Source organism: Camelus bactrianus, chromosome 7 (genome assembly GCF_048773025.1).
Source record: "Camelus bactrianus isolate YW-2024 breed Bactrian camel chromosome 7, ASM4877302v1, whole genome shotgun sequence".
In the NCBI taxonomy this organism is placed as follows: domain Eukaryota; kingdom Metazoa; phylum Chordata; class Mammalia; order Artiodactyla; family Camelidae; genus Camelus; species Camelus bactrianus.
Window position 1 is genome coordinate 10,772,990 of NC_133545.1, and position 23,711 is coordinate 10,796,700.

Genomic DNA, 23,711 nt, shown 5'->3' on the forward strand with positions numbered 1-23,711 from the left:
AAAAAAGTACCCAATATAAGCATAGTCGCTGCTCTCATTAACTCCAACATTTATTCATGTACGTTTTAAACAGCAAACAATCGAGTATGTTAACTGCCCTGAGGATTGATGTTCAGGCTGTCATTAGAGCACAGAGAAGAACTAATTCAGTCAGGGAGTCAAAGAAATCTTCCTGGAGGAAATGACTCTGAATTGGTATGTAGAGAAATCATTAATTAGGTGTCCAGGTAGAGGGAACATTCTTGGTGAAGACCCAGGGGTGAGTCAGCGTAGGACATGTTCAGGTCCCAAGGAGGGTTGTAGAGCGGAAGGCAGCTGTGTAACTGAAGGAAAAGGGACGTTCACGTTAAGGAAGGGAGACAGGTGCAAAGACCGCATCGTGGAGTTGTTGAGAGGCTTGTAAAATAACATAAACTTCAGATGTCAGCCAAGTCAATGAAAGATGCTGATGAATTTTAAGCTCCAGAGTACTTTGTGGGTGGGGGCAGGTAGCAATTTGGATGGTGGTTAAGGAATCCAGGCGAGAGGCAGCATTTGCTGGACCACAGTGTTATCAGTGAGGTTAAGAAAAGCTAGTAAAACTTGCAAGGAGTTTAATACTTAGAAGTGTGCAGGGAGGGTACATTAGGGGTGGGAAGGGAGTATCCAAGAGATGATGGGGACGACTTCTTCACCTTTGGCTTGGGCATTTGGGGGGATGGCAGACCATTTGCTGAGATGAGGAAAATGAGATAACAGATTTAGTAAACAACTCAGAACGTGCTGTTCCTCCAAGCTACAAGACTTGTAAGAAGAGGACTTGAAATGTGGGGTGAAGTTTTGTTAAGTGAGTGAACTGAAAACACAATGTTCAGTTTGGGTAACAACGATCCTCAGTAAGGAGAAAGGATGGCAGTGTGTGCAAAAGTCTTTTTCTAGGAAAGGAAAGCCTTACCCCTGGTGCTAGACTTAACGCAGTTAGCTGGGCCTGCTTTGAAAAGCTCGTTGGCGCCAGAAATGAGCGGAGGGCACGTTGCACAGGGGCTGCGTTGCTCAGAGTCCCCACAGCTGGGGAGTCAGGGAAGGACTTCTGTGGGCACAGATGACGGGGGAAGTTTTTCCTTTTGGTTGGGTGGGGCCTCCCACGGGAGGCGCCTCCCTGCCCTCGTGGCTGCCCTTCTTGTGCAGACAGCAGCTGGCTGCGCCGCGCTGTGGATACGCTGCTGGCGCAGAGGTACAAGGAGGTCTGGGTGATGCTGGCCGACTCCAGGGTCAGGGAGAAATCCTTCTTCTCTTTCCGAGAAACAGTGTACCCATCAGGGATATCTCCCTTTTCAGTAAAATTAACATTCTGTGAGAAGTAGATCAGCCTGAGACCCAGCCCTGGGTCTTGTCGATACCAGTACATAGCCTCGTGGTTCATATTCTGAGAACAAGTCACTGTCAGCTTCTTCCTGGTCTCTGTGATGCAGTGTGTCGGGCTCTGGGTCACGTCGGGTTCTACGGGGCCTGTGGGGGAAGGAGACAGAGCTAGAGGCAGCCGAGGAGGCACCTGATGCTGCAGCCCTTAGGAAAGGGCTCGAGCTAAGACCTGCAAGCTACAGGCGAGGTTGCCCTCGGGCTCTGGGTCTCACCTGCTCCCAGGAGCCAAAGCAGGACCCAGCCCAGGAGCCGGGGGCCCATGGCAGTGTCACTCAGGCGTCTGCCAGCGCTGGGGGCTCTAGTTGGTTTCTGTGATGTCTCTTTCTCTGCAGCTACTTGGCCCTCAATTTCCCGAGAGAAGCCACACCCCTTTCCTTATAGGGAAACCAGAAGTGTAAACCAGGTGACTGTCCTGGCCAGCCTGGGCTGGTGAGGCTTGTGATCCCTGCCATTTTCCTCGCCCTCCTGGGAGGCTGCTGGTTTCTGTGCATTTGACAGCTTCTTGTTAGCACCTTTTTTGTCAAAGTTGAAAAATATTTTGGATCTCTAAGATGGAAACTGGTGTAACGTATTTGATCATCACTTAGAAATATGAGAACGTGAAACATGCTATCATCAGAACTACACTTTTTCTAGGTTTCTACCTCTCATTTCTACTCCGCAGAAAAATTACAAGTATATTCCTGTCTTTGTATGGCCATGGACATATTTTTCAGCCACGACCTTTTAAAAGAGTCTTGTGTGAAAATTTACCTAAATCCCCGTCATGGATTATTTTATTGGTCTGTATCCAGTTCAAGATCCTAGACCCAGGGCTCTTTTCTCGTTAGCAGCTTAAACTTAGTCACGAATGTGAATAACTGCTTTCCTCAAGGCTGGTGTTGGATGTATCTTTCTTCCCTTTCCTCCTCTCTCTCCTCTTAAAGGGGCTGTGAGAGGCAGAGGCGACACCTGCCTTCTGCAGCAACCTCACCTTTATACCAGCAAACTCAGTTTCTTTGCTGCTTGGGGCGTGTGGCTTTGCTTGCTTGTGGTCTCCAGACGGGGCTCCACAGGGAGGGTTTCTGTCCCTGGAGAATCGTTAAGCCAGTCTGTGCTTTTCTGCTCTGGTCCCAGCCATGCGGAGCTCTGCCGGTGACTCGGGTGTCCCCGCATCATCTTAGCTCCTCCAGCAGCTCACAGATGGCTCCACTTTCTGGGTCTCTGTGCCCTTCCTGCATTGAGATAACTTCCCTGGGGCTGCCCAGAATATTTCCCCCCTTTAACTCCCTTGAGCTCTTCTTGGGCTATGTTGGAATCGAAGTATTCTTGAGAGGGGCGGAGGAGGAGAGGGAAGGAGACTGCCCCGTGCTCCTAATTGCTTCCCACCACAGCTAGAGCTTCACCGAGCCCCTCTGTATTTTGCTAAATCGTTATTATCTCCAGACAAGAAGTGGGTTCTCATCCCAGTTCTTGGGCTGCCGTCGAATCTCAGAGGTGGCTTTCTGGCCTCAGTCCCCTTCAGGTGGACATTTGGCTCTAACAATCCATGGGAGTGAGGGAGTCGTGACATTAACCCTACTCTAAGGAGGAGAGTTCTTTCTTTCTATATTTCTGCACCAATCCTTTCTGGAAAAGGCTGTAGGGAGCAAACCTGGTTCTACTTCCATCCTAGGTGTTCATGTTGTCCTGGCCAGTCCTCCATACCCTAGCTACGGGTCCAGGTACTCTCAAGAAAAAACCCCCAGCAGTTTTCATTCTCAAGAAGCTGCCTCAGTAAATAATTTTGTATTACCTAGTAATACCTTGTCATCCCAAACTGCATCTGTAGAAATCTTTCACAGCTTACCCACATCCGCAAAACAGAAGGATCTATTTATCCTCCTGTCCATTGGATTTTCCCAGGTTCCGTGGTACTTCCAACATCGTAGAGGTGGACAATTACAACTCAGAGACTTGTACTTTATCCCAAGCATTTTCCATATTAGATTAACCCAAGATTTAGGAGGCTGCTGCTTCTATATTCCTACCCTCCCCCACTGGCTAATTCCCTCTCCTCAGACACCTGCTTCTCGCCTCCCTATGCCATGGACTGTGAGGCTGCTCTGGTCTCTTCTTTCTTCTTCAACATCAACCAAGACCCTAAAGTGATACTGCTGAGCTGAGTCCCCAGTATGTTTGTACTTAGAAGCCAGTTGCTGTATCTTCCCACCCTTCTTTCCTGGAAACTTCCCTTCCCTCTGATCTCTCCTTCCCAAGGCCACCACAGCCAAGAGTTTGGGGAACTTCACTTCCCCAATGCGGGCCAGGCTCCTGTGTCCCTAACAAAGGGACTGGGAAGAAGAGAGAATCCTCCAGGTGGCCAGGAGCTCTGAAACGTCTCCTCCACATTTTGCACATTGATGTAAGGCATTCTGGTCTACACTGTCCATCCCCATGTGTCTTACCCTGCGGGTCTTCAGTGCCTGCTCTCAGCCTCCTCCTCTGAGACACTGCTCAGTACACCTGCTGCGTCTCTCCTCCATCCTTCTTGGATGACAGTCTCTTGACAACAGTAAGTATGTCTGCCTTTATCCAACTGAGGAACCGTTTCTTTAAAACCCCTGTAGGAAGGACACATCTGTCCCTTTAATTATACAGCCATATTTGTTTTCCTGTGGGTGATCCTGAACCCAGACACAGACTATAGAATTTTCACCACACTTCAAATCCTGTTTTACTTATCCTCAGGCCGTTTTTGGTTCTGAGGAAGTCATTCTATCCTGTATATTTTTCTATACTATATGAGTAACCTTCGAAAGACCTTGTGAGATTTTAGTACTGAGTTTTCTTTTAATTGGTCATATAGTATCCAATTTTATGTACACTTGTCTTATCAGTGTCTGAAATGCAAGTGTATATTAAGTAATATGTTAACGCCCTCTAGTGGACTATCCCAGCAGTAGGCAGACTAATGGCCCCTTAAAGATGCTCAAGTCCTAATCCCCCCAACCTGTGAATGTTTAGATTGCAAAAGGGAAGGAAGGTTGTGGATGCAGTTGAGGTTGCCTATCGGCTGACCTTGAGCTGTAGACAGTAGCGTGGGTTATCCAGGGAGGCCCAGTCTAATCATGTGTGTCCTTCAGAGCGGAGAACCTTTCCCAGCTGTGTTGAGGGAGACGGGAGCGTGGAAGAAGAGTCAGAGAAGGAACATTGCTGACTTTGAAGCTAGAGAAAGCGAACCACAGGGCAAGGAAATCTGATTCTGTCCAAGAGCCTTCAGAGAAGAATGGAGCCTTGCCAATTTTCTGATTTTAGTTGAGTGAGACCCATGTTGGAATTCGGACCTCCAGGACTGTAAGATAATAAATTTGTATTGTTTTAAGCCATTAAGGATGTGGTTACTTGTTGTAGCAGCAACAGAAGACAATTATAATCACCAACACTAAAAATTAGTGGGGAGATGTGGTAAGAAAGCAACTAAGGCGGGAAAAGCAGAGGAAAGGATGATAACCTGGCAGGCAGGGCTCTGGGTGTTCTTGTGTGGGTGGGGGAGCTGGGGAAGGCAGGGTCACTACGTGTCTTGGGTTTTCCACTTTTGTGCAGAGGATGTGGCTGCGTTGATAAACTGCTGGTGCACAGGGACTCTGGTGTACCTAGAAGATTCAAGGATCAAGGGGAGATCTTTTCTTTTCTTTTCTCTGTCTCTCCACATCTCCATCCGCCCTCCACCCCAACCTTTCCCTCTGCATGCTTGAGTGTGTTTGTGTGGTCACCTCACAGTGGAAAGAAAGCTGGAAAGCCAATGGACTTCTTTGATATTCTCAGTAGCAGGAACAAATTCCAATCTCCTGCTATTTGGAGGGTGACTCCTTGGGTCACCCTGGTGGCTCTGTGCTCCTTAGCAGTGACCATGCACACCGTGTTGGCTATTGACTGTCAAATCACAGGAAGGATCTCTTCCCAACAGAATAGTCCATCCCTGAGGCTAGCAATGACTGCGGGGCTCCCTGCTGGAACATTCTGATCCTAAACCTGTGGAGATGAGGCATTTGCAAAACTGGAGCGTGTCAAGAACAGAAACTGGTAGCATCTACCTTTAAAAATGGCATCACCTGTCCTTTAAAAAAACTAAAAGTGAAATTACCATATGATCCAGCAGCCCCACTCCTGGGCATATATCCAGAAGAAACTCCAGGTTGAAAAGATACATGCACCCCAATGTTCATAGCAGCACTATTTATAATAGTCAAGACGTAGGAGCAATTCCCCAGTGACAGCCAACAAGGAAACCGGGTCTCTAGTCCCAGCACCACAAGGAGCTGAGTCCTGCCAGTCATAGGGATGAGCTGGGTGGAGGAGCGGGGCTCCAGAGAGAATGCTGCCAGATGACACCTTGATTTTAATCTCATGAGACCTTGAGCAGAGAACCCAGTCCCTCCCATCCAGGACTTCCGACACACAGAGCCATGACATGATAAGTGGGTGATGTTTTGACCTGCCTAATTGCAGTGATTTTTTACCCAGCAATAGAAAACTAAGACAGCTGGCTGGCACCCAGCATCCTCCCTTGGGGACTGTACAGTGAAAATTCTGCTCCCGGATAATCCCTGAAGACAAACACATTTCATTTCTTTCTCACCCCTCTCCGCTCCCTCTCACACACACACTAAGTTCTTCCTAAACCCACACATTGTCTGACAACTTTTCACTACCGTTGCATCCGCTTTTACTTATGCTCAGGCCACTGCATGTCTGAGGAAGTCCCAGTACCCTATCTCCCCATCCAACATGGTTACTCTTTGAGACACTCATGGAAGAATCTTTGGCTTTTTTTTTTTCTCCTTTCTTGACTTAATTGAACAGAATTCAGTTTCATCAAAATTTTCTTACAGCTGAACCTGAAAACTGAAGTTGGTCTTAGAAAATATTCACATTGGGTTAATATCCTTTCGTCTAGTAGAATATCAAGGGCAAAGACTTTGATTAGAATAGAGAGAGTGATTTAGACAAGAATGGGAAAAGGGAAGCAAAGAATATTAAGGTCAAAGGCAGGGCTTCAGTGCAGGCTTCTGAGGAAACTTCTAGTCGGGGTCAGGAATCTTGAGGACAGCACCCCCTCACTCCTCCGTTTGCCTCTCTTTTTGTGCGGAGAGGATGTGGCCGTGCAGCGCTTGGATTCACTGCTGGCGCAGAAGTACACAGATGTCTGGTTGGTGCTGGCTGACTGCAGGGTCAGGGGGAAATCGGCCTGATCTTCTCGAGAGACATGATACCCCTCAGGGACATCTCCTTGCTTAGTAGTTCTGGTACCAGTTGAGTAATAGATCAGCCGCAGCCCAAATCCTGGGTCTTGGCGGTACCAGTACATTGAATAATGATTCATCCTCTGTGAACACTGGAGAGTTAATTTCTGTTCTGTCTTCAGGATTCTGTGTCTTGGGGACTGTGTGACTGCAGCTTCTTTGAGGCCTGTGGGAGACAAAGCAGGGATCAAATAGAAACAGCCTGGGGAGCGGAGATGAGTGCTACCTTCTTGATGAAACATTTTGCTGCCGGAGCCTGGGAAGCCAGTGACAAGGATTCCTGACCTCTGCTCAGGACTCACCTGCTCTGATGAGAAAGATAAGAGCACAGCAGAGGAGCCTGTTGCTCATGGTGGCAGCAGATGGAGAACACTGTCTGCTCCTGGGCTGAACTAAGTCTCTGATGCCAACACTTTTCACCCACTTCCTGGCCCGAGACCACGCCCTCCTCCCTCACTGCTTCAGAAAGCATCGCAAAGCCTCTTAGACTTGACTGAATGTGATAATTTCATTTATCCAGGTCACATGACTGTTTACGCCCTTCCCTTGAAGAATTAGCATGGCAGGATTTGCCTCTGTGACTTTTCTGATTTCCCTTATCTTTTGTAATATGGGGGTTTTGCATCTTTTGAATTTTCTCTGGACTATTGTGGTAAATTGATGTGTGTTCCCTGGACCCTTGAGTGTTTTCTCGGAACACTTCTGGAACTCTTTTCCATTTTGTCCTTATGTCCAACCTCGACTTTCACTCTAAAAGTACTCTCGTCTCTTTAGCCAGCCTAATGTTATTCTTTTCCACAAACACTGTATGTGCTTTCCAACCTCTGTGCTTTGCACATAATCCTACGTCCTCTCTTTTTCCTTTAGGCTGATGCTTAAGGGAGTGAAAAGGTGTGGGGAAGGGAACGAAGCAACCAGACGTACACAAATTTAGGAAAATCTCGTAGGTGCCCAGAGCACGTTCAGAGAGGATTTCATATGCTGTAGCAACTCATCTTAGCAGAGCTTCCACCGATGGAAGTGGGTATGGACAAATGCTGATGTAAGGACTTTCAGCAGCTGTCTCCCAACTGCTCTGAACAATGCTTGCTTTGGGAAAAAAAGCATTTTAGGGAAATTGTGGGATGCTCATCACCACAGATGAACTGAAGCCCAAATGTCATTGATGTGACTTTCTGCAATTTAACATTATTTCTAGGAAGGTTTTTTTCCCACAAATTCTAGGTCACCTAGGATGTGGCAGTGAATTACTATAGATAAACTGCTAGCACAGAAGTGTGAGGATGTCTCTAGGACCTGGAAGAAACCCTCCTTCTTCTGGGAGACACTCATCAGGGAACCTTTTTCAGTGCTGCCCCCAACAAGTGAGCAGGGGGTCAGCCGCAGCCCCAACGCTGGGTCGTGGATGCTCTAGAACATTCTGTCATGACCAAAGTCTGAAAGACATTCCAGAAAAGCTTCTCCCCTGTTCTTCTCTAGGTTCTGGATTACTCTAACCTCCAGGTGACCTGTGGGAAAAGGATGCAGAAGGTACAAACTGTGTCCATCAGGAAGCCCAATGTTTTGAGCATGACAAAAACAAACAAAAACCCTGTGCTGGTGCCTAGAAATCCTAGGGTCTGAATTCCCCTTGTGCTCCAAGACCTCATCCACTTCCAAGAGATAAACTGAGAGCCTGAGCCTCGTGGCAGGATAGGAGAAGGAACAGGTCTTCCTCCAGCTGTCAACAGCCCATCGGTTGCTTGCCTGTGATGTCACTGTCTCCGCCCACACCCACAGTCCCACATCTACACAGGTGGTGTCTTCCCTGCCTTTCACAGAGCACCACTAGGCATTCGACTTTCCCGACCAATTCAGATTGGGGAAAACAATCACTCTTTTCGGTTAATACTTGCTATTCCTTTGCATTCTTTCTCACTCAGACTCAGTTCTTCATCCATGACACGCCCTAACAACTACCATTGCAGCAAAGTAAGTGGATAACATGAAGGTTCCAGAGGGAGACTGCCTAGATCTGAATGCTGGTTCTGTTACTTACTCTCATCTTGGGGAAGCGAGTGACTTGGTTTGTGCCTCAATTTTATGATCTGTAATTTGTTTTATTAAAAGTATGTACCTTATAGAGTTGCTGTAAGGATTAAATGAGTTAATATGTTAAGTGGTTATAACAATGCCTCGTACACAGTAATCACTCCTTCAAATTTAGCTTTCAAATTGGTAACGAGTTGTACTGCTACTAACATCATCATTTATTATTGAGTCTAATTTTGTGCTGGGGATTATAGTAGGCAATCTGCATTCATTTTCTTGACTAAATAAAACCTGGGAGTCCCGAATTATTCACTCCACTTCTAGACTAGGAAATTGTCTTTAAACAGGTTAAGTAACTTGGTAAAACTAGAAATTAACCGGATAGTCTAATTCCAAAACCCGTACTTTCAACTGTTAATGATGAAATTTTCAAGATTTTCTACTCTGTATATTCCTCTCTATTTTCTCTCTCTTTTAAAGAGTTTGACTGGAGACTTCTTACTATGGGAATTATTTTTCAATTTACTCCAGCTTCTATAACTAAATGACACTTAGTAAGCTATCCCCCAACTGCCTGAAATTCAACAGTAGCACCAAGCTGATGCCTGCCACTCTGATGGCCCCTCCAGTGGCAGGGAGGGGATTCTCCTAGGAGAACTGCCCTCCTCTGAGCCCAGGGATCAGTGTGGAGTGCCCTGCTGGAAGATTGTATCCCTGAACCTGTGCAGGTATGACATTTACAGAAGTGGGCCAATTCTGGGGTTATCCACCCTTCAAACTGAAATCACCAGAATAAAATATTGTCTTTATTCCATGCCTCTTTTTCAGCCCTCTCCACAGAGGGGTCTCCATCAGCCTCCCATTTTAAGCTGCTTTACAACAGGGTTTTCGTTCACTCAATTAGGGAGGAGAATGAGACCTGGGACATGGGAGACTGGAGCAACGAATAATTTTGGGGGTGAGTAGAGAATAGTGGGGCACAAATTCAGGGTCAATTCCAGGAAAATATATTTGACTCTTTTTTTGTTTGTTGAATACATTTTTATTGAACAGCTACTATGTGCCAGAGCTACGATCAGACACTGGGATACAAGCATGAACCCAAAAACGCCTCTGCTCTCATGAAGCTTCTAGTTTTGCGTCCAGTATATCTCAACAGTCCTGGATCCTGGGGTTACAACGTAAAAGGATATGAAGTCCAGTCTCTCCAAGGCCATGCTTGCCTGTGAGGAGTGAGATGGGGCCAACATTTCAAGCTGGATTATAAGGACAAAAGTTGGGGTTTCTTTAAATTGATGTAGGACCACAGAGAAAATGAATGATTTATCTTTCTGGGAAGGAAGGGAGGACTTCACAGAAGTGGTGTGGTTTTAAGTAAGATTTGTAGGAAAAGAAATAATTCTCTGGTAGACTAGACAGAGGGACCAGCATAGGAAAAGTCCAGGGCCTTATGACATTTTCGGAGTTTAGAAAAGGTTCAGTACAGCTGGAAAGCACAGTTGAGGGAGGATGTGAATAGCTGCAAAGAAGATAAGTTTCTCCTCCTCCTCGTCTTTACCCTTCAATGAAAGTGTGCAAGAGGAGCAGGAGCTGCTGTTTTTGTAGCAGAGGGAGGCTTGGTGTTGGCTGTGTACAAGTGGTAGCTGCTCATAGAACAGCTCACTCACTTCTTTGCCATGAATCCAGCAGTTCACCCGGCATCTGTTTAAGAAGCACTCACCATCATCGGCATCAGAACCCAAAGTAGATCTTTCTCCTACCTGAGTACAGCGAGGATTTTACTGCCTCAGCATCCAGCATCACCCCCAACACTACCCAGCAGGACAGACATCCGTCCACCCTCTGAGACTTTGCTCTGCTTTGTTTCTGTCTGACTTATGCCCTGTGACCATTCTTATTCAAAATGTATCAGGAAAACCAGTAGCCCAAAGAGACTCTGTTTGGGAAAATAAGACAGACAGTGGTGAGGGAAGCCTCCCATACTGCTATTTGGAACACGGGGCTGGACTGAAACAGATGAAGACTTCTTGTGTCAGGACAGTGATGACTGGAACTGTAGGAGTGAGCCCTGCAGATGAGAAGAGTAGACCACGGAAGGTGGAGAGACAGCTCGTGCAAAGGCTCAGAGGGGGTCAGAGAGCATCGGTTCAGTGATGCTGGAATGAAAACCAGCAGGGGTGAGGGGACTGAAGGCCAGCTAGATCTCCAGAGTCCAGACTGTGAAATACCTTTGTGTCAGGTTAAGATATCTAAATTTTACCATGAATGTAAAAGAGAAGCATAGAGAATGTGTGAAGGGGCTGGGAGAATGATCAGATTTGTGTATTATGCATGTCACTCTAGTGGCAATGAGGAGGAAAAGGTGGAAGAGGACAAGAGGCAGGGAAGAAGCGTTCTTTTTTAAAAACAATTAAATTAATTAAACTTTTTAAATTGAAGTACAGTCAATTACAACATGTCAATTTCTGCTGTACGGCATAATGTCCCAGCCATGCATATACATATGTATATTCATTTTCATATTTTTTTCATTGAAAGTTACTACAAGATCTTGAACATACAGAAGGATTCGTAACCCTCCAGGCGTCGCGTCAAAACACCTGACCGTAGAAGACAGGGCTCCCCGATTTCGCTGGTTCGGGCGCCTACAACAGAGGGTGATGAGCCCTGCGGGGGATAAGCTGAGCTGAGGAACCTATAAATTAGGAATGTGGGAATACCTAGTAGATGGTTCACAGAACTAGCTTGGAACTAACGAGAGATGCAACGTGAATCGTGGATTGGATAATATTATCCAAGATGCACGTGCAGATCGAGAAGACAAGAATAAAAAGTCCAGAAATCAGGATAAAAGAAGGAAGAGAAGAGGAAGAGCCCACACGAAGGACTGCAAAGGAGTGGACAGTACTGTGGGGTTCAAACGTAAAGAAAGATAACCAAGTGGTGTCCTTTACAATCAAATACGTATCTTGTTCTATGGATCGTTTTCTCACAGGCTGAGTCCCTTCAGAGAAGAGACCAAGACAAAGACTCCGCCTGGCTTTGCTCTCCGGAAACCTCAAGACGGGGGGTTCACATCTGGGCCAGCAGCCACTTCTTCTCAGGGGACAGAGGGCCCCAGCGCCGACAGCGGGACTTTCATCCGCTGCCTGAGTAACAGCACAGTTATTCACGGTCCCGGGTCTGGCCTTGTGTGGATGCAGGCCCAGTTCTGCAAGATTCGGTGTGTCCAAGCAAGAAGCACTGATCTGTGGAGTAGCTTCCCAATGGCCAGGACGGTCTCCAAAGGGGTCCAGGGCTAAATACAGGGAAGCTTTTGGAGGGTTTTCTTTGCAACTACAATTTCTGTTCCTTGTGTCTCATGTAGATTTAGTTAAAACTCCATTCATTTCGAGGTAGGATTGTGAAAATCATCAGTTCACGTCCTTCTGTGATTTCAGTGTTCAAAGCCTCGGAGTGAGGACCCGAGGGCTGAGAAGAGGGACTGCGTGGGAAAGGAAAAGGCTTTTGAGCCGCTGTGTGTGAAGTAACACGCTTTACGTGAGGAAGGAACCGTTAACCAGAGATGACGGTCTGTGGAGAAAATCAAAGGAAGCGTTTCCTGTTTCCTCCCCTGCAGGTCGCCATGAGGCAACCGTCAAATACCATCCCACTTATCTTGCTGGACACAACTGGTGCCGGCCTCAGCAGGGCGGTGCAGGAGGGCGCAGGGGACGGGGCAGTCCGACCACGGCTGGACCATCCCCCCGCTTGGTCGAGGCCGACCCGGGCACAGCCCTCTTCCCAGCTTGCTGCTCAGACCACACTGGCCGCTCAGGGCTGGGGAGTCGGTGGACACCTGCAGTGGCTTCTGCAGTTTGAGATGAGGTTTATGAAGGTGGGGCTTCCTCACTTCTGCGAGGACCTTTTTTGTGCTGTCTGTAAGTGCCTGTGCAGTGCTGTGCATTCACTGCTGGCACAGAAGTATCTAGATGTCTGTGAGGGGCTGGTGGCCTCCAGCGTCAGGGGAAACTGGTCCTTCCTTATTCTGGAGACAGTGGACTCGGAGGGGCGATCTCCTTTCTCTGTGGTGTTAACCCCGTGTGAATAATGGATCAGCTGGGGTTCCATTCCGGGGTCTTGTCGATACCAGTACATGCTCTCGTGGTCCATGGCTTGATTACATTCCAGAGTAATCTTCTTTCCTGTCCCTATGACAGCGTATCTTGGGGTCTGGTTAACATCGGCATTTGTGAGGCCTGAGAGATACAGAATAAAATTGGCAGCTGAGTCCAGGATGGGCCTGAATGCTGAAGCCAGAAGCAAGCCTCGTACAGAGAAAAATGTTTCTTCCTGATTTTAGAGAAATCTGTGTCTATGACTTACCCGCACCCAGAAGGGAAAGGGCCACATAGCAGAGGAGCCTGACGGCCATGGCACAGTCGGGGTGAGAAGGGTGTCTCCCGGCTCTGGGGAAGAGGGACGGGCTCTTAATGAAGTCGCTCAGACTGCGATGACGTAGTCCTTCTGGGCCCCGCAGCTGTCCTGTTGATACCGTAGTGTCGTCTAGACGCTTTTACCCATCAGAGCACTGATATTTTTGTCCACGTCTCTCATCCAAAGAAGGCTAGATGTTTTGCTGGTCTTAACTCAGGTCTCTGTTTTGACAAAATTGCACCTATATTACAAGCAACGAAGATGAGAACGGTAACGCTTCAAAAGCTCGTAATAGGAGGACTTGACCTGATCAGAGAGGTCGGCAGAGGCAGTGATGCTCGAGGTGAGTTCTGGGGAACGGGCTGGAATGAAGTCTGCAGAGCTGAGAGAGAAGAACGTTTGGTGAGCAGCGCGGCTCAGTCAGACGGGGTGCAGGGACCATCTGGCGAGGATTAAGTGGGGCAACCCCTTAGGTAACACGCGTGAAGGGCTGAAAGCAGTAACTGGCATTCACCGGGTTCTCAGAAAATGTATTATTATTGCGTGATAATCACACAACGTTCCCCGTCTTGCTTCTCACTTTTCGGTGTTCAGATTTCACTCACTTCATCAACTTAGGCTCCATGGTACAAGGTTCATCTTTCTTTAACTGCACTACCAATCGTGCCAGGATGGAAAATTCAGATCTGCAGCTATTTTCCAGTACATACTTGGGTAACATTGGCTAAACATATTTGGATGCTGCTGCTATGAACAGAATCCAAAACAAACACTCTTCTCTCTCCTTTCTCTTTCCTCGTGTCATCTTGAGAAAAGTTTTTAGCTGTGACTTTGAGCCACGAAGATGAATCCCAGGTTTCCTTCCCCCTTTGTCTGCTGCCTCTGCCCCAGTTCACTAGGATACACACCCAATAAAACTCCTGCTTGCAGGCTGCTGACCTGGGCTTTTGGATTTTGGCTATTACAGCTCCACTGTTTAAGGATCACCTCTTCAGTTTTCTTGGATGTATTAACACCGGTAGGTCCCTGCTCACTCTTGCTCTCCCCTGTGTCCTGAACGAATATAACGCTTCTGACTTACAGACCCTGAAATACTCTTATTAGGGGCTCTCTTAAGATAAAGGTAATCATTAAAATCATTGGTGACATTTGGTCTTTGCTTTTACTATGAAAGCTGGTCTTCCATTAATAGGAAGTGGCCAGGAAGAGAAAAATCAATGAAGCTTTACTGCCCCCTGCTGGAAAAAAAAGTGGAATGGGTGATTAGAGAGATCTGGAGAGATTCTTTCTGATGAATTTTAAAGAAACAGGAAGGAGAGAGACTTCCAGTTGATCTAAGTGTGAGGAGATGTTAGGATTGAGTGATGAGTCGATAAAAGTTCTCAGCAGGGCCTGGGTGTAAAATCTTTATCTCGCGGTAGGGATGGCTAAAGAAAGAAGGAAGATAGAGAGGGGTAGATCTTGGGTTGGGAATAGATATGAGAGAGGCTCAGGTCCTGCTCAGAGGAAGGGATGCTTGAAGGCAGGGATAAACCACGTGCCCCTTGTTGCCTGTGCAGGAATGACTCATGCGTGCCCACCTTTCCGGTCCAGCGAGGGAAGTCTCTGGAGCAGCTGACGAGAATTTTTAAATGTCAACAATTAGGGATACAGGAATCATCAGAGATAATTGTTACATACATCTGTATGCATTTTTGGTCCAGTAAAAACACCCTGTCTCATTTTCTAGTCTTCTTTGTCTTCTTATATAATTGTGCTTAAAGGACTTGCAGGTCGGGGGTGTGTGGAGGACTTAAACACCCACCAGAGCTCAGAAAACATGTTATTTGGAAGAAAATCCTGAACTACTTGAGACGTGTTTGAGTCTATTTCCCTCTCCTGTCCTCTGTCCCATCCTTCTACTTTTTCTTCACTAAATCAAACAATGTTCTCAGTTCTAAGGCTGTCAAACTGGAGGGACATCACTCTCAAACTAAAGAACACAATCTCAGGAAGGGTGAACATAAAGTGATTTATGAAGGAATACACCAACTGTGGTAGTTTTAGAATGGATAGGAGCCGAGTCTTCCCTGTCTGTAGGAGTCAGAAAAGCCTTTATGGAGAAGCTAATCTCACAGCTAAGAATGAAAGGACATGCAAGAGTGAGCCAGGCGGTCAAGCAGCAGTGACCCACTTCAGACACAGGAGAAGCCTTTGCAAAGGTGAGGCCCTGTGATTCGGCTTGTCCCCTTCAGTGAAATACGAAACAGTCAGTAGAGCTGGACTCTCAAGTTCTGCAGTGAATTTGGAAGACTTGGTCATACTTTTAGACAGAGATCTCTTCATGAAGGGCTTTGTGGAGAACGTTGGACTCAATCAGGCTGATGGGATTGTCCAAGACAGAGGAGAGCCGATGCAGTAAGAGGCTGGCGGACCAGTGAGAAGAACACTGCATCTTTTCTAAGTGACAGGTGATGAGGGCCTGCAGTAAAGTAGAAGCAACTAAGACGGACAGGATCAGCTGAATCAGATAAGCGTGCGTGTCAGAAACCGTGATGAGACTCCAGGCTGTCCCTTTAGGCATGAAGGCCATCTCCCCCGCCGCCTAGGCGTGCTGCTGGCTGGCGGCCCTCCTTGTGAGGTGTCTTGGCTAAAGGGACCCCTCTTCCCCCGAGGGCAGCCCCCTTCTCAGGGCCATCGTGTCCAATGTGGCTGCACTGAATGTGGGCATAAGACCCGGCCTCCTCACCTCCCCTTCGGGTAATTCTAGGGGCCCCCTCCGCCTCCCAGCTCCCTGTGGACTCAGCTTAGGCCTTTGTGGAGGCTGCAGGACTGCCCAGCTTCTCCTCTGCCCCATGCAACTTCCTTCTTTTCCCTTCTACCGATGTTGATCATAAGGGCACTTTCTAATAATCTTCCTGAACACTAATGTCCCTTGCAAAGTCCATTTTCCAGGAAATCTGAATCGATGACAATGTGTAATACAGAAGTAATAGATTTATCAATGGATGTAATGCGAGGACTAATGGAAAAGAGGAACTTAGAACCATCATTCCACTCACTGAGACAGAAGTACAGTATATGGGCCAGAGTGGATGCATGTAGGGGCGGGGAGGCAATAAATTCAGGAATAAATTACTTGAGTTTGAATTGTAGGCCATCCAGGTGGAAGTGTTGAGGAGAAGACTGAATTTATCATTTAGGAAGTCATGTAAGAAATTGTCATGGCCATGGATGGGAATGTTAAGGGTAAATATTTATACTGAGGGGGAAAAAAGGCAGAAGAAAAGTCCAGGGAAATCTAGTAAAAATGTCCAGTAGACTGTAAAATGGAACAGTTACAGCTCATGAGAGAAGAATTGTATTACAGGTGAGATGGCTTGTGAAGTGTGTATAGAATGCTGGGAACCAAACTCCATAGAAAACTGATCTTTTTTTCCCAAGGGAATACATGAAACAGAACCCATGAAGTGCACTGCAAAACAGAAAAGAGGTATGACCCCCCCCCGCCCCCCGCCCAGGTTAGAAGCGGTAGAAAACAAAAGCAATTTGATTCTTTGTGCCTGAACATCACCAGATCCTGTGGATTCTTCTGTTCAAATAACTGAGGCTTCCACGGTAAGAAGAGAAAGCACATTAGGAAGGCTTTAACCTGGTCCGCAGGCAGACTCTTACATCATGCTTGGCAGTCCTTGATTGAGTATCTTTGTGCCCACAGTTCACTGGCTCCTAAGAGGGTTCGCCCTGCAGGGCAGTCGGGGTCTTTTGTTCCAATGCCTTGAGAGAAAGAGGAATCTCCAAGCTCCTAGCTTTGCCTCCATGTTGGACAGTAGGCGTATTTTTTTGAATTCAGTAGTACATCCAGGAAATGAAACAAGTCTTTCTGCTCCTGCAGGTTAAGATTAATCTCAGGACAGATTCAAGTATGGAGCAGTAGATGAAAGATCATTTTTATAGATCACTATCTCTGGTAGTTGAACTCCACCTTCTGAGTCAAATTGAACGGTAATTAAATTTACTTAGAACGAAGTTTTAGAAAACAAGCTAGTCTGTCTGTTCTCGGTATCAAGGCAACCACGTATAGAGCTAAACAGCAGGATCTGGAGGGCCCAGGACTGAGAAAGGCTGGCAGGGTAGAGGGGCCACCAGCAGGGACAGAATGGGTGGGGATGCTGCAGAGTGGGTAGAGGGAGACAGGTGCCACAGGACCACTGAAAACCACACTGTAGAAGAGCCAACAAGAGATGCTTTTATTGAAAGTCATCATGGTGTTCCCGAATGCTCAGGTTCATTCTCCTAGGAGGACACTATGGGGCTAGCCCCACCAGAACAGGTAACACGGGTCAGAGGATAGCTCTAGTCTAGCCTGTGCTTTTGGAGTCATCCCATGGCCTGGGAACCCTAACCCAAGGTGGCCCTGAGTTCAGATGGAGGCTCACCCAGGCACAGAATGACCTTGAAGGATCCTACAACTCGCATCCAGAAAGACTTCTGAGCCCTCCTGAGCAAATGTGCTGGTCTTCCTGTGCAGAGCGCAGGTGGGCAGGAAGCACTGTGCAAATAACTGCTGGCACAGAAGTAAAGGGCTGTCTGGTTGGGGACAGGAGTCTCCAGGAACAAGAAGAATTTCGCCTTCTCCGCACGAGAGACCCTATAGCCATTGGAGAGCTCTCCTTTGTTGGTATCATTGACATTGTAGGAGGAGTAGATCAGCCGGAGCCCCAGTCCTGGGTCTTGTCGATACCAGTACATATAATTGTGACCCTTAGTCTGAAAACATTCCAGTAAAACACTGTTTCCTGTGTTTGTGATCCTATTCCGTGGGGTCTGAGTAACACCAGTATCCATGGAGCCTGTGAGGAAACAAGGCAGTAACTGGAGGGAGTCTGTGCAGGTTCCTCTTGCCACAGTCTCGAGGGAGAAGCTTCAGACCCGGAAAATTTAAGGCAGGGATTCCTTATGTTTCCCTAACTCACCTGTTCCCAGGAGACAAAAGGCCACACAGCAGAGGAGCATGGAGCCCATGGTGGGGAGAGGCAGGATGGAGGTGTTTCCAGCTCTGAGGTTTGGGGGAACAGGACATGGAAATAGGAAACTGCAAGGATTCAGTAGGTGATGTCACTGTCCCTCCCAACTGAGTGGGTCTCAGAGAAAGATGCAACCACACCCCTTCCCACCACACCCCGCAAGGATCTAACCTTCAGTGCCGCACTTGTCTGGCGGGTGGTGCTTTGGCTTACTTAGTGTGTGTCCTATCAGCGGATGCGGGAACTCCTGCTCCTTCCGCTTCCTGGTTCTTCTCTGCCATCTGTCGGAAAGCAGTCTCTCTCCCTCTTCTCAGAACCTCTCTATTTCAGTTGTTCAAGGAAGCATCACCATCCCAACTGAATAGGGCACAGAGAAAGGTCAGAATCCTCTCAAATAAAAGGAGTCTAGTCTCACTGGAAGGCTGTGACCCTGTAACATTTCTCTTTTTTTTTTTTCTGCATTTATTTTTTCTAACTCAGGTCTAGGTAATCTATGTGATTTGAATATATTCATCATAAATGTTGAGATTTTTTTTTAAAGAGAAGGGAAGCACGATAACTTTGTTCCAAGTTGCCACTGTTCTTTAAGGGCTGCTGCTTTTTTGGTCAGTATTTTCTAGATGCAGATCTTCGCTAAAAGTATTAGCTCATTGCAGGAAGGCACTCACTCAATGTGGGTAGGGTTTGGGATTTCAAACCAATACTTAACATCTTCACTCATATTTTGAATGAACTGTAAATGGTTCCTTAAAGAAATATTTTTGGCATAACATAAATTGTTCCTGATTTTAGGAGGAAAGTGTTCAATATTTCAGTGCAACAAATTACAAATAACAGCACAGTGAGACACCAATGGTGTGAAATCCTGTGTGACGGTCGTAACAGGCAAAGTTGGCAGCCTGGTCTTGTCCTGGCTCCCCCTGGTCCATGGATACATCATGGCATCTCACACCAGTCAATCCTGCTGCACATAACATTGGAAAAATCTCCTTTTTAATATTTTTTCTTTCAATTATGAAATGTTCTAACACATACCGAGTACATACAATAGTATAATGAGCTTCCATGTTCCCACATTACCTGGCTTCAATAATCATCAACACATGGCATCTCTTGTTTATTCCCTGTTTGCTTCTCTCTCTCCTGTGTTATTTTGCACAGTGCCTGATTTATTTGGAGCACCCAAGCACATTTTACAGCCAGTGCATCATTCCATATGACACATTCCCTCCCTTGTCTCTCTTTCTGAGTACAGTTTTCCATTAATAATACCGCTAGATATGTGGACTTGTTCCAATAAATTTTATATCCTTGGGTTCAATGAACACAAACAAGGTCATTATAATAAAAATCATCAGTTTGGTCTTGTCCTTAATGGGAAAATGTAATTGCCCTCATTTGCAAATCTTAAGCATGCTTTTTTGCTGCCCCCTGCTGAAGGCAATGATGTGAGTGAAGAGAGATTTGGGAGCTGAATATAACCTGTTATTGGGGGCGGGGTCCCATCAGTTGAGAGAACAGAGGACTCAGGTCCGGTGGAGTCCTACAGGAGGAGTCTGTAGACACATGGCAAGGAGCGGAGACGCAGAAATCATTCTGGGAGCAGAATCTATGCCTGAGGAGGAGTGAGAGACTATTATCAGAGGAATGAATGGGAGAGATACATAACGGATGCGAAGGGAATTGAAAAAGACATTCTAATTTCTGGGCAACCAAGAAGGTCCTTGTTGGCATGGACCAATATTCCCTCTACTCTGGGCGGCTCATATGGCTCTCAAACCTTATCTATAATCCACTTTTCCTCTGACTTACCTTCCACCACAGGCAGAGCACAGACCTCTCGGTCTTACCCACATACCATGCTCCTTGCCACATATGTGCTGTGTGTTCAGAGGTGATCTTAGGGACAATGAGAACACGCTTCTCATTTGTGAATCGTTAATCTATATAACAAATGTCCTCTGGTACAAAGGATGCCAAAGGAGAAATGATGTTTTATCACTAGTTAGTCAAAAGAAAATTTTGTCTACCTTCAACTCACAAGGGTGTTTTCTTCTAGAAGATTTGTAGTTTTAGCTTTGACACTTAGTCCTATGACCCATCTCAAATTGATTTTAGTTCATGGGGTGAGGTATCAGAAAAGTCCATTCTTTCCCATGTAATCATCCATTTGTTTCAACTTATTTGTTGAGAAAGTTGCTATTACAATGCATTAAAATTTTCAATCCATAAACAGGATATATCTTTTCATTTTTAGTATTTTCTTTAGTTTCCATTTGTGATGTTTTGTAGTTTTTCATTGAACATCATTTGCTAAATTTACTGATCCTACTATATATGGAATTGTTTCCTAAAGATTATTTTTCAGTTGTTTGCAACTAGTCTAGAAACATCTGATTTTTAATTTTGATGTGGTACCTTGTGATCTTTCTAAAGTCACTAATTGTTTCTAGTTCTGAATCACTGATTTCTATATAAATAATCTATTTTTATAAAAACTATATAAATATTTCCATATAAATAAATATAAATTTATTTATAATTTATAAATACATAAAATTTATAAATATATATTATATAATATAATGAATATTATATAATAAATACAATCTGAAAATAGTGATAATTTCACCTCTCCTTTTACAGTATTTAGGATTTTTATTTCATTTTTGGTTGGCCTATGACATGGTTTAGGTCTTCCAATATAATGTTGAAGAAAACTAATGAGAGAAAACGTCATGCCTTGTTCCTGATTATAGGAAGAATGTGTCCAATATTCACCATTACATTGGGTGGTAGCTGTAAATTTTTCACTGATAGCCTCTATCAGATTGAGAAAGCTCTCTTCTATTACCAGGGCTGAGAGTGTTCGTTTTGAAAGAGTACTGGATTTTTCAACTGTTTTCTCAGTACCTATTGAGATGGTGAAATGGTTATTCTTCATTATTTTGCTAGCATGATGACACCCATTGATTTCTGAGCGCTAACTCATTGTGCCTCTTGCAGTAAACTCACTGGGTCCTGATGCATTATCACATGCACAGATACATACGCATACACACATGCATACGTCACACAAATGCATTTGGGCTGGATTTGTTAACATGCTGGGAAAAATCTTTTCACCTATGGTCATATAGGATAGCGTTCTGTAATATCTTAGATTTGGGCATTAGGGTTTTGCTAGTTTTATATAATGAGTTATGAATTGCTTCTACTTCTTGTTTTCTAAAAAGAAAGAACTTTAGGTAAAGCTGGCATTTTTTCCCCTTAAATGTTTGAAAAAATTCACCAGGAAAGGAATTCAGGTTTTTAGTTTCCTTTGAAAGAATGTTTTTGATGAAGAATTAAATTTCCTTCATATAAGGTTCTTCACATTCCTAATTTCATCTCTAGTCAGTATGATAAGTTGCGTTTTTCAAATAATTTCACTTCACCTAGTTGTAGAATTGATTGGCATATACTTAAGATATTCTACCATTTTAATGTCTGCTGGATCTATGGAGATGATCTCCTTTGCATCATTGATTGGTAACTTGTGTTTTTTCCTTTTTTGTCTTGACTGTTCCGGGTTTATCAGTTTTATCGATTAATCAAATTATGATCATATTTTCCTCTAAATCCTTGAACATTTTTGTAACAGCTCCTTGAAAATCCTTGTCTGAAGTTCCCAGCATCTGTGTTATTTATGGTTGGTTTCTGCTGCCATTTTTTCCTACGTTGGGTCATATTTTCCCATTTATTCCCAAGTCTAACACTTTGTTGTTGCATGATTCAAATTGTGGATACTACCTTGTTAAGAGTCTAGATTTTTTTTGGCTTTATTTAATGAGCACTGATGTATTTTTCTCTAAAAGGCAGCGAATTTATTGGCAAATCAGCTGGATCCCTTTGAGGCTTGCTGAGCATTGTTAGGGCAGTTCTGGCATGGCTGTCACTCTAGGACCTGGGTGGCCCATCTCCCGACGTGTGACTGCTTCCCCCTGGCGGTGCCAAGTGTATTCTCAGGGTGTCAGCAAAGTCTGTCCACTCTGGCTGCTCAGGAGTCCCATCTGCCTGGATTGTATGACCCCCAGAACCTCCATTCCTCTCACAGCTCCCCAGCAACTGCTCTCTGCCAGGCCTTGGGGGGGCTCTGTCTGGTAGACGTCTACTGTTACCATTTGCCCAAAGACTACAGAGGACTCCATGAAATATAAATAAATAATAAAGAGGACCCCATGCAATACTGGGAGCTCTGTTTGTGCACAGCTCCCTTCTCCATAGCAGCTTCCCCTCCCCTACAAAGTCAGCCACCTCCACAGCCCTGAACTCGGGTCTCAGCGAGGCCCCTGTGCTCGGCTTGGTCTCCACGCCCTTGCGCTGCGGTCCAGAAACTGTACCAAGGCAGGGACTTGTATGTCTCCGCTTCTCAGTGCTGACAGCCCTCCCCTGCCTGCTGTCCAATATCTGGACACTGCTGCCTTAAGACTGTTGTCAGGTTTCATAGTGGCTTCTGTGTGTAGGGCAAGTAAGTAACAACTGTCCATTTTGACCTTAAGCCAGCTTTCCAAGTTTTTCTTATTATAACGATAGAATTATTATGCTTTTGCATTTTTAAGGTTCTTGATTCCTATTGTCAAACTGACACCATTGTAAGTAGTTTATAAAAGGAACCCTCCGACTGGGCTCTTTATCAAACTGGACAACTTGAATCATTTTTAAAGTGTTCTTAAACACTTTCTCACAAATATTATTCCTTTCCAAATTTACATGAAAAAAATTTTTTCCATTCACATTTTCTCATTTCCTACAAAGTTGTTGGTTTTGTTCTTTTCTAAAATCATTATTTTCATCTTTATGGTAAATGCTTAAAATTTGTTTCCCTAAAGTTATTTCTCAGGAATTTGTTTTAATTTATCCAATGAATAATTACTCCCCATAGAGCATATAACATTCTCATATTTTTCATTTAAAAAAATCTATAACTTGCCATAACTACACACATTTTTTGAAATACATTTTTCATGGCTCGTTTACTCTTCCCTCTGTTCCCAGAGTCTGAAATTCTGTGTTGCGCCCCCAAAAGTTTCTCAGCCCTTTTAAGCCTCAGTGAATGGGAGTTGTTCTGCCACACTGGTGAAATTTAAATGAATTAGCTGTCATATCAAGAGCGCAATACAATCGATGATTGTACTGGATGGAACTTGGCTCTAAAAGTAGATAATGTGCAGATAAATATTAAGTCTTTAAAAAAAATTTGTGAATTTTTGCTGCCCTGTGCAGCAGAATCCACTGAGAAAAAAGAGAGAGAAAGAAATTTGTTTGAATCAAGTTGACTCCAGGGAGCAAACAGCACAGCTGAGTGGATGAAGCACTTTCTCAGCATTTTCAGATGAAAGGGGGCTGTTGAGGAGTGATGAGTAGCCTTGGGGCCAGCAATGATAGAAAAGCTTTTCTATTCTTCACAAAGACATGAGTGATAATAGGGGAGGCCACAGTCTGGATGCCCAGGGGACTGGGAAAGGGAGAAAACAAGGTGAGATTCATGTAACAGAGATAATAACATGCGCCTGCTCGAGAAGAGAGACCCCCGGTTCCCCCACGCCCAGTG

General features: G+C 45.3%; 2 long non-coding RNA genes and 1 gene segment (V, D, J or C); 1 reads left to right on the forward strand and 2 right to left on the reverse strand.

Annotated features, from left to right (window-relative positions):
- Positions 1-215: 215 nt before the first annotated feature.
- Positions 216-1,662, reverse strand: LOC141578235 (T cell receptor beta variable 27-like). The segment is given in 3 exon segments: positions 216-323; positions 1,199-1,488; positions 1,614-1,662. Coding segments are annotated over 3 exon segments (447 nt in total).
- A 690-nt stretch (positions 1,663-2,352) lies between these two features.
- LOC141578121 (uncharacterized) lies at positions 2,353-6,043 on the reverse strand. The gene is made up of 3 exons (XR_012508046.1): positions 4,441-6,043; positions 3,828-3,983; positions 2,353-2,615 (listed from the first exon to the last, which is right to left on the reverse strand). It is a non-coding gene; the product is annotated as an uncharacterized LOC141578121 (long non-coding RNA).
- A 2,288-nt stretch (positions 6,044-8,331) lies between these two features.
- LOC141578114 (uncharacterized) overlaps positions 8,332-23,711 on the forward strand; it is a 49,068-nt gene continuing 33,688 nt past the window's right edge. For 3 of the 4 annotated variants that reach the window (XR_012508034.1, XR_012508036.1, XR_012508037.1), the window contains exons 1-4: positions 8,332-9,424; positions 9,525-9,654; positions 9,750-12,573; positions 13,039-13,455. This is a non-coding gene — a long non-coding RNA (uncharacterized LOC141578114). The remainder of the gene's footprint in view (positions 9,425-9,524; positions 9,655-9,749; positions 12,574-13,038; positions 13,456-23,711) is intronic. The other variant, XR_012508035.1, reaches the window with a different exon arrangement.